Source organism: Diorhabda sublineata, chromosome 5 (assembly GCF_026230105.1).
Source record: "Diorhabda sublineata isolate icDioSubl1.1 chromosome 5, icDioSubl1.1, whole genome shotgun sequence".
NCBI classification, from domain to species: Eukaryota; Metazoa; Arthropoda; class Insecta; order Coleoptera; family Chrysomelidae; genus Diorhabda; species Diorhabda sublineata.
In genome coordinates, this window is record NC_079478.1 from 32,561,927 (window position 1) to 32,584,230 (window position 22,304).

The 22,304-nt window shown below is 33.5% G+C and overlaps 1 protein-coding gene across 1 annotated transcript in view; it reads left to right on the top strand.

Annotated features, from left to right (window-relative positions):
• Positions 1-22,304, top strand: part of LOC130444585 (uncharacterized) — an 86,835-nt gene that overhangs the window by 58,430 nt on the left and 6,101 nt on the right. The window contains exon 2 of the mRNA XM_056779809.1: positions 18,703-18,892. Coding sequence (XP_056635787.1) covers positions 18,703-18,892 — 190 coding nt within the window. The remainder of the gene's footprint in view (positions 1-18,702; positions 18,893-22,304) is intronic.

A 22,304-nucleotide genomic window follows, 5' to 3' on the forward strand; every position in this document is an offset into this window, starting at 1 on the left:
AAATGATGTAATAGACTTCTCGAAAAGGAAAAACTGATATGATTATGTTGTGACCACTCCTTTTTGGTGTAAAACTAAATAACTTTCACTCTTACTTGTAGATTCACCTTGAAACATCGCTTGTCGCCCCGGGGTTTTCCAGTTTGCGAGTCTCGTGACGATCTCATTTAGATTTACGTAATGATATCAGATTACTGAGACATTCAGATCGCATTCATATAATAAAATGCGATAATTGATTTTGATCCATTAGAAAATCATCAAGCACCGACTAGATAAGTTTCATTTAGTGAAATAGCTTTTCATTTATGAAAATATTACTACTAACGAAACTTTTATTCTGAATTTTGGGGTATGATTAAATAATTCATCTGTGAAATTAACTGAAAGTAAGAACCATAAAAATAATTTCGAAAATGGTAGGCAGATTGCGGCGGATGTAATGTTTACACACAAAATCCTCAATAAATTATTGGTTCCGTCAGTTTCTATTTCGCAACGTGATGCTTTACATAAAATTATAATATATACAAGATGTCCCGGTTTGAAGATTTCGTTAATGGTAGCACAATTATTTCGAATATTATTTTTGAGTACATAACTCCCAAGAACAATTGAATAATATCGTAACATGATATTTGAAGCACTTTATATTATCATTCAAATTTAAAAAAAAATTAAATATTCTTGGCAGTCAGTTCTTTTAAAAAAAATATTCAACTTTTCAAATACTATAAGTAAAATAGAAAAACAATTTAGAGAATCGGCCACGACATCAAAGAACTAAACTCCATATACAGTGTGTCCACGTAAGTTGGCGGCATATGGCAAATTATTAATTTTACGAAAAAAAATAATTGTTTATAAAAAGTTCTGCATGGTCCAAAACCTAAAACTCAATCATCAGATGTTGAATTTTTTCAGTCATATACGAGGTTTGTCAAAAAATATGATTTTTGCTCTAGAGTAAAATACCTTTCTTTTTGACTATATCGAAAATTGTTATAAAGGAAAGATGTTTAGAATTAAAAATAGCTAACAAATATTCAACATTGTTTATTTACATTAAAAAATATTTTTTTCTGCATTTTCTCTGCGATTACGTTGGAAATTTCCTACTCGGCATTTTCTCTGCGATTACGTTGGAAATTTCCTACTCGGCATTTTTTTTTCAGAAATTTACCTCTAAATTTCAAGTCTTTTTTGAGTTATCCGCAAAAAATTTACTGTTGAAAAAATGCAATTACACGAAATTCGTTTTTTGTAAGAGTAATTTTGAGACTAGGAAAAAATCACAGGGAACCTTTTTTATAGGAAATTTTTGAACTACATTTTTGATCCCTTCACTTTTTTCGAAATCTCGAGTTATTTGCAAAATTTGAAGTTTTGAAAATTTAAACAAAAATATATCGCGTAGCGGCCAATATTTTGATGTTAACTTTTTCTAACTAATTTTCGTGGGTTTTGGTTCTGGACTCTACTCAATGGACTAAGTGGGATACGAAACTCGTAGTCCATTATAGTGTGTTTCCGAAACACCTCCCCATCGTATTATTCCAAAAATTAAATGTGTTTCCACTAAACTCTGATAAACCACAATTCTCACTTTTATATTCAAGAATTCGACAATTTTTTAAAAACTATATAGGATGCACCTTAATTTTTTGTTAACGATTCCAAATGAATTTTCCATAAGAAAGTAAAATCTAACGTTATCCCCAAATATTTCATTTCATTTGCTGGTTTTATTGTGATAGAATTTTGTATTGTTATATAAAATTTTGGAAAAGCCGCTAGACGCTGCCGAATGGTAGATAAAATATTTTTTTTTAAATTCACCGATAATAATCTATCTACGGTTCACCCAAGTTTTAATTCCTACAAAATCCCTTTCTACTTTTGATTTCAAATTGTACCAGTTTGTGTACCCAACCGCAATGTCATCAGTAAAGCCATTTTCTCCAATAAAAAGATATTTTTCATGTAAATAGTAAACAATAATTGTCCCAAGACCATTCCTTGAGGCACTCCACATGTCACTTCTTTTGTTATGCTTATTTTATCTTATATTTTGATCTATTTTGTGCGATTTTTCAAATAGCTCTCAAAAAAACTATATGCTGGGCCTCTAATTCCTATGTCCTCTAAGGTTTCTAGTAAAATTGATTGTCGAAAATCTTTGCCAAATCAAGAAATATCCCTATTACTGGCTTATCTTTATGTGTGCATTCGTAAATAGTGTTTATTAATAAATGTGATGCATATTGAGTTGAATTACTTAGATTTCTAAATCCAAATTGAGAGTTTGAAAGTAAATTATGTTTTTCCAAAAATTTGTTTACTCTAGTTCCCACAATATTTTCTAATACTTTGGCTAGGCTTGTTATCAGTGAGATTGGGCGATAAATTCCTGTCTCCCGATATAAAAACTCTGTTGTTGAATGCTTATGGGTCGACAACCATAATTTCGTTATGAAGAAGTTACTCTTGAACTCTCGAGTATCCATAAGTATTTAGGAACCATCTTTACATTCAATGGAGTATTTCCAAACAACCTACAAACCTCTTAGAAATATAAACTTAGTGGGTATATCATCTCTTAACTCAATAAAGACTCTGTATAACAGCTTTGTACTACCTGCACGTGATATTTGGATGTTACCATACTTGAAACAAACAGAAAAAATAGTTTCTGGAAGAACCTCCTATTTCTTTAAACACGAGAAGGTTATGTCATTAGAAGCTAAGTCGGTCTCTGTAAAATGAGCTATTTTATAATAAAGCAGACCTTAGAGCTCTTTGTGAGGATAAAGGATCACAGCCCCAAAAGGTACACTCATAAAGCAATTATTCTTCTGATCTAGTTGAAGGACTCCAGCATTTGTTAAAAATATGAATGGATTGACCAATTACACCACAGTATAATGAAATATTGTGATTATGATCTAGATGTAATTAATTTCATTACAATGTCTCCAGAAAAATTCTTATGAGGATTTATATAAAATAGTTTCAAGTACACACCATGCATCCTACAAATTATCCCCCAATTATCTTCAGAGAGCCTGCCTATTATGTATTAAAAAGCTCTTCGAACAGTTAACTCAGAAGTTAACTCAACATCAACTAGCTATTTTTATGATAAGACAGTTATAGATTAGTTAGTTGACATAAGTTAATAATATCCCTGTGTGAAACCACCATTTTCCAAAATAAAAACGAAAAAAAGAAAAAATTACATCTGGTATCTTTCAATCTTATTCATACACAAGAATTAGATAACAACTTTAACAGAGTAGGTTTAAAATTAGTTTATAAATGAAGATTGATTTCGAGATTATGCGGATTTAGGCTACTAAAAGAGCTTATTGGGCTCCATTTAAAGGAGATGTTATCTGTTTTGTACATTTTGAAAAAAACTGTTTTTTCACTTATTTCTCTATACAACGTATAAAAATACAAATCATATTGAAAATAATTGAAATCGGTATCTTTTTATCGCCCGATTCTGCCAAGAGGTTACCAAGATTATTATAATTTATAGGTATAGCAGGTAAAATAGTTTTTAAAACTTTTACATTGTCTTCAGTGCACTGATAGCTTATTTAACATTTTTTAAAAATGAATAGAGGATTTAGGTAATTTGCTTCATCCGTCTGAAAATGTTAACAAAATATCACTCAAATTTATCTGAAAAGAAGATATCAAAGATTCAAATAAACAAAGAATTCTATATGAACACTCGAAAATTTTGTATCTTCTGATATTTTTTATAGTTTTCGAATTCATCAATTAGATAACTTTTCTGATACAAATAACATATCGTATCTAATAAGGGCTATGGCAACACTTATGTGAATATGTCAAATCTGACAATACCATCACAAATTTTGATAATACGTACCTACTCAGAACGAGTTGTCATAAGTTGCTTACAGATATTTAAAAGATTCATTTTGGTCAAAAAATTGCAAACTTTTTTGTGCGATGCTTTACTATGTCTTTCAAAGTGGATTAACTCGCTTCGATTTTTGATGATGAAGAACTATCTTGAGCCACCGTGGTTTTAGATGGTTTCCTGAATTCAATTACACAAAAAAAAATATTGTGTCAATTGGTGCAAAGAAACTCTGGAAAAGTTCATTGGCGGTGCTTCAAAGACGTCCATAAGATCATGGCAGGGATGAATCTATGCATATAAACCCGATACTAAACAACAATGGACTGTATGGGTTTTCAAGAAGAGCCCAATCCCACAAGTTGTTCGCCACCGTTCCAATGGAGCAATGTTGATTCTGAATGGTATACCAGCATTTTTTTGCTAGTGTTGGAAAAAATTAGGGAAACCAATCACAGAAGACGAATCATTCTCCACGACGACAATGCGAGCTTTCACACAATAGATTGAATAAAAACATTTTTGAACAGTCAAATCATCGCATTGATTGGTCATCCGCCAATCAGTCTCGTTTGGCAGCCAATGATTTTTTCTTATTTCCGCAGATCAAAAATAAGTTCCGTTCGATTCACATGCTTTAGAGGCACCTCAATCGGAATGGAAAAAATACAATTAGTTCAAACACATCTATTTATCTCAATGCAAAATATTTTGTAAAACAATGAAACCATATCTAATTATAAATATGTGTTTCTATTTGTCTATCTCTAAACTTAAGTATATTGGTAATTGCTTCTATTAATGTATGTTTTTTCATCAGGATTTCAAGTCAAAATATTGGTAGGAAGTTAATTTGATTACAACATTGGTACGGAGCAAGTTGAATAGTATAGTCCGGGAGCCAACAACAAAAATAAATGACTAAGTTCCTCTCAAGAGATAATTAGTAGAATGCATCTGAAAGTTGTATAATAAACTCTAGTGAGCTGCGGCTCGTTGGGTGGGATGAGATGAGGAAAAAAATTTAGTCATTTCCTCCCAACTAAAAATTTGTGAAACTGTAACTATCCCAATATCTCATGAAATAACTAGGAGGCTATACTATAGTCAGTTGGCGCCTGGAACATATATATATATTTTCAGTGATTTTCACTCAAATAAAAATTTTATTGCTGATATGTAGATGTGAGTAAATATATAAGTCATCTGGCTGTATCTTGGTGGAAAAACTGTCAGCTGATACTTTGGAAGTTGTTACATAGGAGTTAAGCGGAAGCATCTATTGCACAAGCTGACCTTAACAATCAGCTTTCAAATTTTCAGCTGGGAAGAAATAACAGAATTTCTTTTTTTGTCGTGCGTGGGTGGCTACTGCTGCTTATCCCACCCACCGAGCGGCAATTGACCTTCACTAAGCTTTATTACATTACTCTTTGATGCATATCACCAATTAATTATCTTTCGAAAGGAAATAATTAACCAAATTTTCACCTGGCTCCCGGCCTAGTACATAAATATTTATTTCTAGTATTTAAAATTCAGTTCATGGATCAGTTAAAATTTAAGTCGATTACATTATATCAGTTTTTTTTAAAAATGCTTTGGACGAGATTTTGTCCCACTGAACATTGCAATCCACATATGAAAATCAGCTGTACTATTATGAGTAATAATCTAGAAGATAATATTGCAACAAACAAAGACACAATCATATGAACGCTCTTATTAATTATTAATTCTTAATGTTCCATTAAAACATGTAGTATTAAACCAATATCCTTATATACTTCACATTGTTCAGTTGTACAGAGACGTGTTTCGATTACGTACATTAAAAACCCATCATGTTTGGTTGTTACGCACGTATCTGTCTACAATTGAATGTACAAACGATTTTGGAAATAACTAAGTCACCAGGACGCTACTTGCATATTAAAAAAGTAACAACACAAATTATAGTATCAATATTTATAGTTTTATGAGAATTCGTCATTTACTGTTAAATTCATTTTCGGATGAAATTCTTGAAATCTTATTATGTTCTCTATCCCTTAGTATTCTTTGATTAGGTTAGGGATAAACTAGAAGATTTTAACTCAATCAAGAGGAAAAAGGTTATGAATAAGGCTCTGAAAAACCAACAGATACACCCAACTCAATTAGGACTTTAAATTTTGCAGACGAAGGTGGTGAACATAGGTTGGTACTAGGAAAAATCCGCATGAAAATAACACCAAGGCGTCAATAAGAAAAAATAACTAGGAAAGGAATCAATATAGAATCACTATGGGAAGATTCCACAAAAAAACTATACCAATACAGAATTACACAAAAGCTACATCAGAACCCAATGAACGAAACCGAAGATGTAAATGAAAGATGGAATAAAATAATAAATAATATATAATCTGCTGCAGAAGAAGTGAAAGATAAATGCAAAGAAAAACGGAATATTTATTTGAAGCTCAAAATGTAACGAAACCCAGAGTCCCAAGAACAATACAGAATAATCCGAAATGTGATCAATCTACTAGTAAGACTGACAATATTGGGAACGATTCTCCAAAAGATTAGAAATTGATTTTTATAGTGCCCAGAAACAAATGTGGTGTTTCCTGCGGGCACAGCGAAAAGAAATAACAGAATTTGCAGAAACTAATAAAATTCCTCAAGAAGAATGGGAAAGACATCTGACAGAATTATTTAAAGGAAATGGCAACCATAAACTAATAAACCACAAATAAGAGAAGATTTATAAATCAGTCAGCAAGAAGTACAAAAAGCTCTGAAAAATACGAAGTCATCCGAGCAAGACGGTACACTAAACGAGCTACTAAGATACGGAGGAGACAGTTTAACGACAGCACTTACCAATCGAACCCAAAAAATTATACTGCAAGATACCTGACAGATAGAGAACTAGTACAATGATTCTAATATTTCGAAAAGGAGATAAAAAGTGCCCAAATAACTATATGGGGCATTAGACACATAATATAACAAACAAAATTAACGCAAGAACAACAGGCTTTAGAACCGGAGATTCATATTGAGACAAAAAGTTGAGAAATCCATAGAATATAACAAACCAGCATATCTGTGTTTCATAGACCTTCAAAAAACGTTTGACCGCAGACCAAGCCAGAATTAATAACAAGTTGACAAATGCTGTACCTGTAAATAGCACCATCAAACAAGATGACTTACTAAGCCCCCTTTTATTCAATATAATAATGGACAAAGTTACAAAGAAAGTACGACAGAGCTAAGGGTACCAGAAGGGTAGCAAACAACTTAAAATACTTTGCTACGCGGATGATGCCGTACTGTTCGCTGAATCCGAAGACGATCTCCAGAGACTAGTACACATCTTCAACTCAGTAAGTAAACAGAACAATCTGATAATTTCGGCTGAGAAAACAAAATGCATGACAACATCTAAGGAACGCTGCAAAATAGAAATTGATGGTCATGTAATACAACAGGAACTAAAATTTAGATATTTGGGAATATACATAACGACCTATGGAGATGTCAAGAATGAGGTGCGATATCAGGTCGTCAAAACAAATAAAGTAGCAGGATACCTCAACAGCACTATTTGGAATAATAAACATCTTACAAATGAAACAAAAAGCAGAATATATAAAAACACTTTTAGACAAAGGAAGAAGTGAAAATATAAGAAATACGTGCAGGGTAGAAAATGTAATTGACTGGGTACTAAAACGAAAACAAGAATGGATTAGTCACATTAGCAGAATGACAAGCGAAAGACTAGTGCGTATCGCAAGGGATAAATCGCCAACAGGCAGAAGAAGTATTGGTCGACCAAGAAAGATATGGTGAGACAATATGAATCCAGGAAGCTCAAACAGAAGAAGAAACAGTTTTTAAACCATTCATACAGGAAGGAAGAAGAAGAAGATGAACATGAAGAAATCAAAAACAAGTGTACTGATCAGCTATGGAGAAATTGAAGAATATTTTGTACTAAGAAATATAAGGGAAGAAACTAAACAATCCACATAATCCTAGATACAAAAAAAAAACGTCGTTGATATTGGAAAAAACTGACAAGTGAAAGAGGAGAAATGAGGTTGAAAATAAAACAAAAATCATGAGGTATGGCAAATAAGTCCACATGGAAGAAATAAAAATAAGACATTATGGATTATGACGATATGAAAGGAAATGATAATAACGGAAATTTGAAGAGTAACATATAGTAAAAAAACATTGAAAAAAATCAAAATTTGTGAAAAACAGACGAAAAAACAGTATCGATGTGAATGCTAGAGTGGGATCCAGGAGGTAGTGAAAGAAGAAGAAGCCCCAGATCAAAGCAGTTAAAATAATTATCACTTGGGCAACATGTGACGCGTGTCTCTTAGTTCAAAAAAACGAATAGGGAAATTGGTTAGGTTATATATACACGATAAAAGTTCAAACAGTGAAAATTCAAGCCCCCAAACCATTCCTCCAATCGCAGTAGTCCAAATTGTTGTTTGACTTTGTTTGGACAACCAAAGAAGTTAGCCATGAGAATTAGATCCCAAATGGAGAAAGTGGGGACTGTGCGTCAGACTCAATACGCCTATTTCTTTTAATTTGCAAAAAAATCCTATCAGAATTTAAAAATTTTGGTTTTCCTGAGGAGATACAACGGGAATCACATTATGAGTAGATTACCTCTTAGCTGACATGATCGAAGATCATTATATTGTTCACGCCGCCCACGTAACAATAACCAGTGATGCTGCTTAGGCCGGGGACACATTGAGAAGCATGTGATACAGTACAGCTTAGAGAAATGTAGCGTAGTTTTCTGTAATCTGTATCGATTAGTGCAGAAGTTCCCTAGCTTTTTTCCTCCTAAACCACTTTCAAAAATAATTAAACTAGTTCCAGTTGCTATATTTATACCAAATTCTTAACTCGTCAAAAAATCAGATATAACTAAAGAGCTTCCCGTAGACCCTTGAGGATACACCTGGACCACTTTTGGGAATCACTGAATAGCGCTTATTGGGTGAAAGGGCAGGACAGAACAGTACTATGCCCACGTTTGGTTGTTCGAATCAGAATTTTCTGCAAACGTACAACGAGATTTGAGTCAAGATTTTTCAAAACTATAGAAAATATAGAAAGGATGTTATCGATGTTATTAGCCGTTCTAATTAATAGAATATGCAATAATTTGATCGAATATGTAGTACATCGCATCCCCCGTTACTTTAGGAAGATATGCATTCATTTCAGTACTTTTGGAGCTAGATGTGAATCACTCAACACCCTTTGAGTGTTTTAAATATTTGTAAAATATAGAGGGTGAGTCATGAAGAGCTTTACATACATTAACCATATGTAGAGCCCATAAGGGAGGATATCATGAAGCTACTGAAAAGTCAAATTTTCTTCTTCATTAAATTACAAGGTGATTCGAAATTTATAACATTTGTTTAAATTAATATATTATTATGTGATACGTCATCACGGTTGTTTCATTCTTGATAAGATTTAATCGTTCACTGAAAATTAAATAAAAGTGCGACAACTTTTTTGCATATGTCGTTTTCATTGGTTATTTTTGCACCCTGAAAACTACTCATTGCATTTAAAATAAGTTTTATACAGGGTACAGTATTCAATACGAATTCATAAATTGATTTTTCCATAGCCAATCCTGGAGTTTCTAAGCATAACTAGTACTAGTCGAATCTTGATGGTAATGTACTGTATAGTGAAAAAAATTTGAAAATAAAATGAAATGTGTAAACACTATAGCCCCTTAAAATACATGGTCAATATTACGAACCACCCTGTAAATTAATAGGGAAGAGGAATTGACTATTTTCAGTAATCACATCCTCCCTGAGTGACTACATTTGGTAGAAGTATGTGAAGTTCATTATGACTCACCCTGTATTACAAATCGGGAAATTGTTCATTATAGTACATTAATTTCTAGAACAATATTACCCGACCGTATTTTATTTCACACTTTCACCTTACAGGTATCATATCCTGTACTCCGAATTACCTTATTCACGGTAAAATATGAAATAAAAAATGTACATGATTATTTTTGACAGTGACAGTATTTCTATCCACATTCTCTGAAGTAGGTATAGTGAATAAAAAAAGAAGAAGTTAATTTTTATATCATAAATAACCTCGTCTGTCATTCTGTCATGAAAAAAAAGAAGAAATAGCGTTTGGTTGAGAAGCGTTTGTATTTGCCGAACGTTCTAATCAGTATAAAATTGAATAAATGAGTCAGCCAAAGTTATATTCGGTCAGTTTATCATTTAACTGATTACCTTGTCGAAAAAGCTTTTTAACAAACAATTAAACTAATTTTTTGAGATTGAAATAAGTAACAGAAAATTTTTACTTTTATAATTCTAACCTAATATAATGACATTTCTAAAAAATGTCATGCCTACTAATAATTAGTGAGAGAACCAAACTTATCTAGCAACCTATGACAAAATCATAATTTTTTTTCAATAATCAATACGATAATTGAAGTGTCAAATCAAACAAAGAGAAAAAAGTGTAAAGTGATAGATATGTGGTCAAATAATGCAAAAGTCTTTTCTTTTCGATTAAAAAATGTATATTTTCAAGTGGATCGAGAAAGATTCTTCCGTACAGCAAAATTCGCTCAGGCACAACAACAAGCGTTAGCAACGAAGACGTATCCGGCCGAAACCAAATCAACTACGCCCCTAAAGGAAAAGGAAGTAGAAGCAAGCACTTATTTGGCCCCTCAAACTAAAAAATTACCAGATACAACAGAAACTATATCATTCGATGAGATTCCAGGACCAATCAGCTTGCGACTTATATCGAAATTTTGGGGTATGATTCCCATCATGGGTACTGAAATAACCGTAAGTGTTGTACAATATTTATTAAGCGGAGGCAAATTTTTCGGTGGTATCCTTAGTTGGGGAGGTAACGCACCATTCTTTAAAAAATTCTTTGACGTTTATGGACCTGTTGTCAGATTACACGGCGCATTTGGAAGTGATGTCGTCCTGTTGAGTCGACCGGAGCATGCTAGTGCTGTATTTCAGAGTGAGGGGCCGTATCCCATTAGATCATGCTTAGATTCTGTTGAAAAATACAGACTGCAATGCAGGAATTATAAACAAGCTGGTCCATTTCTAACGTATGGACCAGAGTGGGAAAAAATGCGTAAATCAATTGAAATACCTCTTCAAACAATTGTAGCGGACCAACAAAGTATCATTGATAAAAATAATTCGGATTTCATCGACAGGATGTTGATTATTAGAAACAAACAAGAAGAAATGCCTGGAAACTTTAAGGTAGAAATTTATAAGTGGGTTTTGGAATGTCTTTGCTCGGTCACATTGAATAGAAGACTAGGATTTCTTGATCCAGCTGGAGTAAGTCCGGCTTCTGATCCCGGAAGATTGCTAGATGGTTTATTTGGAGCTACAGCTGCTATTAGGAAGTTGGAGTATGGTTTTCACTTATGGAAGTTCATAGAAACTCCGGCATGGAAGAGCTTGGTAAAAAATTGCGATTTGATAGATGGTGTATTGTCTAAATACGTTGATAAAGCAAAAGACTCTTTACAAGAGAAGAAAGCGCAAAATGCTATTTTGGAAAAACCTACTTTAATTGAACATCTTTTGCTAAAAGAAAATATCGTAGGAGAGGACGTGATGACTCTTTTATTGGACATGTTTTTGATTGGTGCTAATGCAACAGCTCATTCCGTGGCTTTCTTTTTTTACCATCTCGCCAGAAACCCCCGTTGCCAGATCAAGTTATACACGGAAATTAAAGATTACTCTGGAGAGGTTAGTATGAATCATTGTTATTGAATTAGAAATGTCTAACTATGAATATAAATATGGGTAGATCCATTAATTTTCGAAGAAAGTTTGCGAATTGGGATCGGCTATTTTGATGCTAAATTTTTTCTTGAAATTACACCTAAAAAGAAGATGAACCTAAAAATTTGAGCCCAATATGTGTAAAGTCGTCCGTTGGAGGATTTTTTGAAATTTTAGGAGTCGATTTTCTACTAATTTTCAAATAATTGTATTCCAGTTTCAGCTTCTATATAACTTGATTCCTGGAATTTTTCTCAATAATATTTCTACTTTTATGAGGAAAAATATGAGATTTAAACTCATCGAGTTTAGTTAATAGTTTCCAACTAAATAATAGTTTTAGTTAAAGTTAAAGGTTGCTTTATTCTGTCCCCTAGAACTTTTAGATAGCTACAAATTTTGCTCCATACTTCGATTTGTTCCAAACTCTCAGAAAAGTTACTTTATTCTGTTCAAAAGAACCAATCAAATTTTTCAAAATCGCTATTTTTGAATAGCTAGAAATTTTCCGTCTGAACTAGAAAATTTTTTCTCTGAGCTTCGAGTTGTTTCAAGCTTTTAAGAAAAGTGTTTTATTCTGTTCCCAAGAACCAATCAAATTTTTAAAAATCGCTCTGAATAGCTAGAAAATTTGTCCTCCGAGCTTCAAGTTGTTTCAAACTTTCTGAAAAGTTGCTTTATTCTGTTCCAAAGAACCAATCAAATTTTTCAAAATCGCTGTTTCTGAATAGTTAGATCATTTTTCCCCCGAGCTTCAAGTTGTTTCAAACTTTCTGAAAAGTTGCTTTATTCTGTTCCAAAGAACCAATAAAATTTTTGAAAATCGCTCTTTCTGAATAGCTAGAAAATTTGTCCTCCGAGCTTCAAGTTGTTTCAAACTTTCTGAAAAGTTCCTTTATTCTGTTCAAAAGAACCAATCAAATTTTTCAAAATCGCTGTTTCTGAATAGCTAGAAATTTTCCGTCTGAACTAGAAAATTTTTTCTCTGAGCTTCGAGTTGTTTCAAGCTTTTAAGAAAAGTGTTTTATTTTGTTCCCAAGAACCAATCAAATTTTTAAAAATCGCTCTGAATAGCTAGAAAATTTATCCTCCGAGCTTCAAGTTGTTTCAAACTTTCTGAAAAGTTACTTTATTCTGTTCAAAAGAACCAATAAAATTTTTCAAAATCGCTATTTTTGAATAGCTAGAAATTTTCCGTCTGAACTAGAAAATTTTTTCTCTGAGCTTCGAGTTGTTTCAAGCTTTTAAGAAAAGTGTTTTATTCTGTTCCAAAGAACCAATCAAATTTTTAAAAATCGCTCTTTCTGAATAGCTAGAAAATTTGTCCTCCGAGCTTCAAGTTGTTTCAAACTTTCTGAAAAGTTCCTTTATTCTGTTCAAAAGAACCAATCAAATTTTTCAAAATCGCTATTTTTGAATAGCTAGAAATTTTCCGTCTGAACTAGAAAATTTTTTCTCTGAGCTTCGAGTTGTTTCAAGCTTTTAAGAAAAGTGTTTTATTCTGTTCCCAAGAACCAATCAAATTTTTAAAAATCGCTCTGAATAGCTAGAAAATTTATCCTCCGAGCTTCAAGTTGTTTCAAACTTTCTGAAAAGTTACTTTATTCTGTTCCAAAGAACCAATAAAATTTTTCAAAATCGCTATTTTTGAATAGCTAGAAATTTTCCGTCTGAACTAGAAATTTTTTTCTCTGAGCTTCGAGTTGTTTCAAGCTTTTAAGAAAAGTGTTTTATTCTGTTCCCAAGAACCAATCAAATTTTTAAAAATCGCTCTTAATAGCTAGAAAATTTATCCTCCGAGCTTGAAGTTGTTTCAAACTTTCTGAAAAATTGCTTTATTCTGTTCCAAAGAACCAATAAAATTTTTGAAAATCGCTGTTTCTGAATAGCTAGATAATTTTTCCCCCGAGCTTCAAGTTGTTTCAAACTTTCTGAAAAGTTCCTTTATTCTGTTCCAAAGAACCAATCAAATTTTTCAAAATCGCTGTTTCTGAATAGCTAGATAATTTTTCCCCCGAGCTTCAAGTTGTTTCAAACTTTCTGAAAAGTTGCTTTATTTTTTCTCCAAGCAGCCTTAAAAATTTGAATTAGGAAATCGAGCTTGTATTTGAGCTATAATTTTTTTAATTTTGTCAAAATTTCGTTTTTGAAAACAATTTTTCCCGATAATTTCTTACATGTCTATCGTATTATTTACTTTTACTGAGAAAATGCCCCCGAGCATGAGTCTTCAAGTTGTTTAGGAGCTTAGATACAAATATTTGAAAATTAGTGAAAAATAAAACTTTAAAAATTTAAAATATCCTCCTGCTTCTGTATTTGTACATATCGAATTTAAATTTTCAGGACAGTCTTCATTTTTAGGTATACTTTTGAGAAAAAACTAGCATCAAAATCGCCGTGCTCACACTTTCATCGATCTATCCACACTTATTTTCAACTTTATACTTCTAAGACCTTTTCATGATGTTCGTGATGAATGGTCTTGATTTTAGGCGTCTCTCGTTAGAAAATAAAATAACATAAAAATTGGTCGAAACTTCTATTTTTACCTTATAAAATCAAAACTATTCATCACTATGAAATGACGAGGTGTGGCTTTTAAGTAACGAGACTGATGATATAAAATATTACATCGGTTCGTGCGAATCGTACATTATTCGAAACAGTGTTGGAAGTCTTTCTTCAAGAAGCGCGTCAGTTTTTCTTTCACAGCTTCAACAGACTCAAATCATGTTCCTCTTGAAACAGATTTTACCTTTGAAAGAGGTAGAAATCGTAAGTTGCAAAATCCGGCGATTAAGGTGGTTGGTTTAGCAATGGGATATTGGACTTGACCGACAGTGCGGTGTTGTCGCATTGTTTTGATGAAAATGCCAAAAGGACAATTCAGAACATGTTTTTCTTATTCATTCAAGGCGTTCAATAAGAATGTAAAGATAAAAATATTGGTCAACCGTTTCACCTTTAGGAATCCATTGAAGGTATATAATTCCATGATTATCGAAAAAAAAAACAAACATTGCTTTGACTTTTGATTACTCTTTTTCGGGTTTTTGGCTCTTGGCGAAGTTGGACTGTTCCAGTGCATGGATTGGTAATTTTTTTCAGGATCTCGTTATTACCTTTTCTAATAAGTTTTAGTAATTTCCAATCGCATTCAAAGTGTCAATACAAATATTTTTGCGAACTTCTTGTTGTTGAAATGTGAGGATTTTCGCATGTTAATATTTTCATGAAAATTTGCCACACGCATTCTTTTTCAATTCCCATAGATGCAGCGATCGCACAAATACTTTGCCGACGGTCGAATCGAACAGGAATACCAAATTTTTTTTCATCCGTTTATGACCTCGGCGCCCCGAATTTGGTCATGCCATCTTGAAAACGCTTAAACCACTCGAAAATACGTATACTCGACAAAACAATAACATCTTCTATACAAAAGAGAGCCATGACTACATTATCCTGTCTAAAGACACGGTAGACGATGCATTTGAAAGAGTAGGCTTCAGACTAACCAGTTGACAGTCGTTAACCGCATGCTTCCTTTCACATTAGCTGCGGTAGTCTTATTTACTTAATAGCCGCACCTTCAATATTGTATTAAATTTAAACTCTAATATTTTTGTTAACAGATCACCGTTGATGGCTTAAAGAATCTCAAGTATCTTCAGGCTTGCTTGAAGGAAACTTTGAGATTGGATCCACCTATACCAATTTTAAGCAGAGTATTGAGTAATGATGTTATTATTCATCATTATCGCATACCGAAGGGCACTCACGTTCTATACGCCACTCATTTAAATAACATGCGCGAAGAATATTTTGAGGATGCGGCTAAATTCAAACCGGAAAGGTGGTTCAGTGACGATACAGGTGGATTCGGTAATGAACATCAAACGTTTGCTTCTATGCCTTTTGGTTACGGACCAAGAAATTGTTTTGCGCGAGAAATGGCTGAAAACGAGATAGCTTCTTTGATATTGAAGGTTTGCAAGAAGTTTAGGATTGAGTATAACTATGGAGACATGAAGAGTTCTCATGAGTTGATGGCTTCTCCTACCAAACCATTGAAATTCAGGTTTATAAATAGAGTTTAGTTTTTAGGTTAGTTTTCAACAAAAATGTGTTTTTTCGATCGGAGACAGTTCGAACTAACGAAATGAATTTGTTTGGTTAAAGATTTTTCGTAAAATTTGGAACATATATTTTTACGTTGTGATTAAAGCATTGTTCTGAATAAAATTATATAATTACGGTGTATTTTATTACTCAATACCCCATTCATTCCTCTATTTCAAAATTTACCCTGTGCCGGAGGTTCCTTTTTCCCTGAAGGATAGATGCCACCCTTTCTAGGGAATGAAAATAAGTACGTAAAACGATAAATTGACCAGGCAACTTTTGATCTATCAAGTTTTTTGTAAATATAAATACTTTTGGACTTATTCGCGAGTGAAATTGTCGGTTTTCAGGCAAAAAAACACTTTTTTAGATTGTTTTCCGAGAATAAGTGGGAAAATATGGAATATGGAAAAAACTGTGGAAAGCAAAATTGCAGCTTATGAAAAAACAAAAAATATCGTGTATTTGCGATTTATACAGACCCAATACAAACGGATTTATTGCTTGTTGAAAATTGATTGGTATTTTCAAACATCAAAATGGAAAGTGTCTACGTACAATAACCGAAAACCAATACATTTTTCGTGGAAAACTTATCGAGCCTTTTCTAAAAACCTTCATTTTTACTTTTTAAAAAGTTCCTAGCATTAAAACTGAGCGAGTTATGAAAAACATAATATCGATTCCTATTTTTAGCGAAAATCTCACCCTCTCTTTCACCTCATTTGAAAAAATCGTTGATACTTTACAATTCGCTTTATTCATGTTCTAATAATGAGCTTTGAGTGGTTGACCCGTTTAAAGGAATTATTTCTAAGAAAAATTGAGCTTGAAGTGAGGAAATTATTTTCGTAAAAACGTACTTTGCGTGTACGCACGCAACCTTGGCCATATCTTTCTCAGTTTTTATCCTGCAAAAAATGCATTTTGAAAAAAAACATTTTTCTCCCTCACATAATTTTGCGTATCATTAATATTCTTTGAGTTATTTTGAAAGAAAGACGATTTTTCGTTAAATTACGGAAATAATTTTGTCACTTCAAGCTCAATTTTTTTCAAAAATAAGTAAGACGCTCAGAGATTATTATTTATTTTCCAAAGGGCTGAACTTATCCAATTCCTTAAGAGTTTATTATGCCCTTATTGATATATCTGATTTGCCGTTCCTTTCTGGGGTACCTGAATCTTCAAACTACTCATTCATCTATGATTCCGTTTACCTAGTTCGTAAACATGCTTCTCCAATTTCAGAAAAGTCGTTGCCCGGCTATTCCCTTAGGTACGCGAAGCACGACCTTCACCTACCTACTCCACGTTCAGAATTAGTTAAAGACTCAATATTTTACAAAGCAAAAGAAATGTACAATCACTTGCCAATTAATAACAAATGGATATTATCTTTTGAGGGCTTATTTTTTACTATACTTCTACTCTGTAAATGAATCCTATTCTAATAATAATATTTAATTCCGGACTTATTTACTAATTATTCCCTTTTACCTCTAATTTTGTTACTCATTGTGGTTTCTTTCTGTATATTTAAATTTCATTTAGTTATTTTTATGTTTGTTTTTCAGTTTTTACAAGCTTTTGTCTATGAATTGCAACAATTTTTTGACAATCTCTCTTCTTAAACCTCAAACTTGAGCTTAAGAAACAAGATATTTGCCATAAAATCACTCAAAACGTTGCTATATCATCATTATCCCAAAAAATAATGAGTGGCAGGTAGTAAAATACTAAAAGACAAAGGGCACTTAGAGTTCCTTTAGGTACTTAAAGATGAATTCTCGTAATTAATCATAGACAAACGAAATAAACTCAATTTCCAGATATAAATTCCTTTTATTTTGTCCTCTTTAGCTCCTTCCTTCCTTATGTTGTCTCTTGCAGGACATCGATTTAAAAACATTCCATGCAATAATTGCAACTGGATGCTCCCACAATGGAGAATTGCCAAAATAATCATGATTCCAAAACCATACGAACTCGCGTCGTAACGTCCTATTAACTTACTACCAGTACTTTCCAAAGATTCTGAGAAAATTTTCATAAATTACATGAAATTATCTATTTAAATAAGCTGATTCCGGATCTTAGAATATCACAAGCCTTAGAAAAGGTCTGACATTTGGGACTATTCTCTAAACTTAAAAAAATCTGCCGTATTACATGTTTTAAGTACCAAAGACTTACTTTAGGAACAGACACTTTTTAATTGAACGCCAAGATGCATGCACAGAAAGACAACCAATTCAAGTAATTATCCCTCAAGCAAATGTCTTAGAACCTAGACTTTATTTATTTATACTACTACACACTCAATCACCGTAGCAACGTGTGCCTAGGCATCTCACAATTTACATAGTGTACAAAATAAAAAATTGAGAGTTCATATAACATCCACAAATAGAACAGAAAATTTTCCTCCAGTAGAATTCAACAATAATTCAATCTTTAGTTTAGACAAGAAGTTTCAAAACGTGAAAACTAGATATAAAGGTCCAAAACTATGAAGCCTATTTTGAGGCAAAGGACAAATTCTTCTACAAGCACATCATCGAGAAGTTAGACAAACGTTAGAATGATAAAGATAAAGAATAAAATCGATCTTTGGCAAAAAAAATGTGTTTGTCCTAGTTAGTCACACGACTTATTAAGTGCTTGTTGAACTCGCTTGTTACAAATGAATGTTTGTTGTATTTTTTATTGGATTTTTTTGTAAAAAAATGTTTGGTTACATCAAATTCAATAGATAGCCATCAAGTTATTCTTGTGTATCCTCAAATTTACTTTCAGGTAGTATATTCAACATTTACATCATCAGCACCAACATGGGATACTCCTTCTCCGCACCAATATCATATCCAAACTGACGAAGGTCCCGAACGATTTTTTCGATACCAAACTGATAGCGGTCAGTACCGAAAAGAGAAACGACTCGAAGATGGCACCGTAGTTGGCACATATGCCTGGATAGACGCAGATGGTATGTACATATATTCATGATCCTATTCGTTCACATAGTAATAAAATATTTCGATATAAAATTCGATTTCTAATGTTGCTGCTGGTTCCGAAGATTCTTTATAGTTTTTTATCTTATCAAAATGTCTATACAGATGCTACTACATAGTTTTTTCTAATACGTTGAAGTGAGAGACTTGAAACGAAACTTATTGAAAATCTCCTGTTGTATCGCACCAGAAAAATTGAAATATCATCATGATTCTCGTGGATAGCACTAACATGATGATCCTTATACATATTAGGACAAATTAAGATAAATCTTCCTGTATGCTCCCAGGTCTCTAGCAGTTAGATTCTGTAGTGATTTGGATTCAAGAAAATTGTGGAAAGATAATTTCTTGTCCAGCCTAAACATTGCGGTTACTACGAGGCATATTTTTTAAGTAAACACCGTTTTGGAGTTAAAAAAAGAAGTGCAAAGATATCGCAATAATTTTATTTTTACATGAAAGCCTGTACCTTAATCTACTTTTCTACATAATTTCCGTGAATATTGAGACACTTGTCATAACGTGGCACCAGTTTTTGAATACCCTTCTCATAAAATTCTGCCGCCTGACTTGTTAACCACTGTATCACAACTGTTTTGACTTCGTTATCGTCTTGAAGACGCTGACCGCAGGTGTTTCTTCAATTGCAGGAACAAATGGTAGTCGCTGGGCCCCAGATCAGGGCTGTAGGGAGGATGATCTAGAGTCTCCCAATGAAAAGATTAATGAGATCTTTGGTCCGATTAGCTACATGTGGACGGGCATTTCATGCAGCAAAACGATACCACGTCTTTTGTTCTGGATTGCACGACGCAGATTGTTCAATGTCTCACAATAAGACGCTGCATTGATTGTCTCATTACGAGGCCGAAACTCCACTAGCAATACTCCTTTTCGGTCCCAAAAAATGTGCACATGATTTTTCGGGCAGAAATTGTTTGCTCAAATTTCACTTTTTTGGGTGATGATGAATGTCGCCATTCCATGGATTGTTGTTTCTTCTTCTTCAGACATCTCAAGATGAATATCGATCGGTTTTACGCCTTTAGAACTAAGAAATCGTAGAGAACACAGCCCGTACTTCACAATCAGCGGGAGTCACGATTGTCTGAGGCATCTTAAACACTTAAACACATCGTAAATAACGTACACAATGAAGAATCAGACTGTAATGGCGTCAGTGCGTAGACAAGAGATGTAGGTAACCAGCGCGCATGTGCGGAACGCCGACCTTGGGGTTACGGCGGCGGAATCGCAAAACGGTACTTACCTAAAAAATATGCCTCGTATTAATCTATTGGTAAATTTGCTCACGTTTTTAATTGGCATTAATACTAAACTGTATTGTTCTTTTCTCCTCTCAATATTTGATTAGCGTCCAGTACAGTTGGCTCACTTTTTGCAAAATAAGCAAGAAGCTATCATTGATTCCATATAGTTCTTCTTGCTTTTAAAACGTGTATGATATAGTAAATTTGCTATAGTGTGGACCCAAGGTTCCTATATCAAGCATATCGACCACTGATATATGATCAACTCTTTCGCTACTTATGCTTCTTTGATGTGATTACCATTAAATGAAACATATACGCTTTCTTATTAGAAGTTGTCTTTTGTAATCGGGGTGGTATCCCCCTCATCTGTGTCGGGCTCCTTCTCGAAGCCTCTTCATATTTCAAGAGTTCAAAGAGTTATAATCGTTTTGAATTCTCTGAGATTCAGCTTACATTGGATAGGTGATTTATGTGTCTTTGTTGTTCTTCCACGTTCTTCTTCTCGAGGCAATAAACAGATATTTTCTTCTTGATTTTCTGATAGGATAATGTATATACGTTTCCACTGGCCTGTTGCCAAGCCGCGAACATTGATTCTAACCTTTATAAGGTGTAAAAGCTTCTTTACTTCTACTTATTGGCTTCTAGGAAATAAGAACTTGGCGGTGTGCATTTTAAGGCTATCACCAGACGCTCTGGAGCTTGGAACTGTATCCACTCTGCAAACCTCGGTGTTTCTTAGGTTATAAATATAATTCCTAGTCTTAAGTATATATCTCCGAATTGGAGCTTCCAACCAGCGATCATTTCGACTACCAAAGTTTAATCTTCTGAGGTGAAGAAGGGAGAACCAAGATTCTAATTGCTAAAGAGGAGGCATCGACTCGACACATTTTAATAGTTATTCTCATTGAATGGAATGAGCACTTAAGTCGTATGGATAACAACAGACTGGTCGAAATAGCGCGCGATAAAGCCCTATTGGACCGAAGGAGTACCGGTCGACCAAGAAAAAGGTGGAGCGACAACCTTGAAGCAGGATAGGAGGCAAGGATATCGAAGACAAACAGGCGACTACGCCTAAAACACGGAAGAAGAAGAAGAACATTCCCAGTTTCTTGATAACGAAGAAATTTCAATTAGGATTATATTAGACACATCTTCGTTCTGCTTTTTAGGACGTGATACTGTTTTTAAGGCTATGACATGGCCTCGTTTCTCAAAAGTCAAGGTCCCACTTTCATACCATATTTTCGCTAGCCTATCTGGAGAATTTAATTTGGTTGGTAAAATTTCTTTGAATTCTGACTAGCTAATCATTGGAAAATTTGTTTTCGTGATCTCTCCAGTATTTTCTTCTACCACTAATCAAACTCTGATCCAACATATTCCAAGACGCAACTAAAAATTTGTTGCGTCTTTGTTCCTTTGGTAGTCCTGTGAAGGAATGCCTATTATTTTATTCTCAGCTCAGAGTTCTCTAACTACTGCTTCGGCTCCTGTTCTTCCAGGTCTCACGAATGTTTTGTAAATGCTCCCCTTTCTCTTGACTTTTTCTTCCAGATGTCACCCGATGTCACGTGCTTATGACATTTTTTTAATTCAATAATCTATTTCGAAGTTAGTTCAATTATAAACCAGAATGTTGCTATAAAAAAATTTATGATTAGGCTACAGAGTTGAAATTTTTCAAAGTTTTATTCAATAAGTTTTCGTCATATTCTACACATTTTCAGAATCTCTCCAGGAGCTTTTGAATGTCACACAACCAATCTCTCACGAGGGATTTCTTTTTGCTTTCGAATCACAAAAGCCTCTTTCAATGAACCGAATAAATAATAGTTGCATGGCGACAAATCGGGATTATAAGGAGGGTGTTCCAGTATTTCTCAACTCAATTCGCTTAACGTTTCTATCGCCGTTTCAGAAGCACCGCGCATGAGGCAAGTTTACCACCATATCTAGTTAGCCTAGACCAGTTCCATGCATAAACAAAATTTTGCATTGCCATAGCAACGAACAATAACTTATTAGAAGTGTCAGTGTAAAGTTTGACGTCAAAAAAGTAAACCAGAGCTCCGCAATAAATTAAAAGAAAATGTCCACC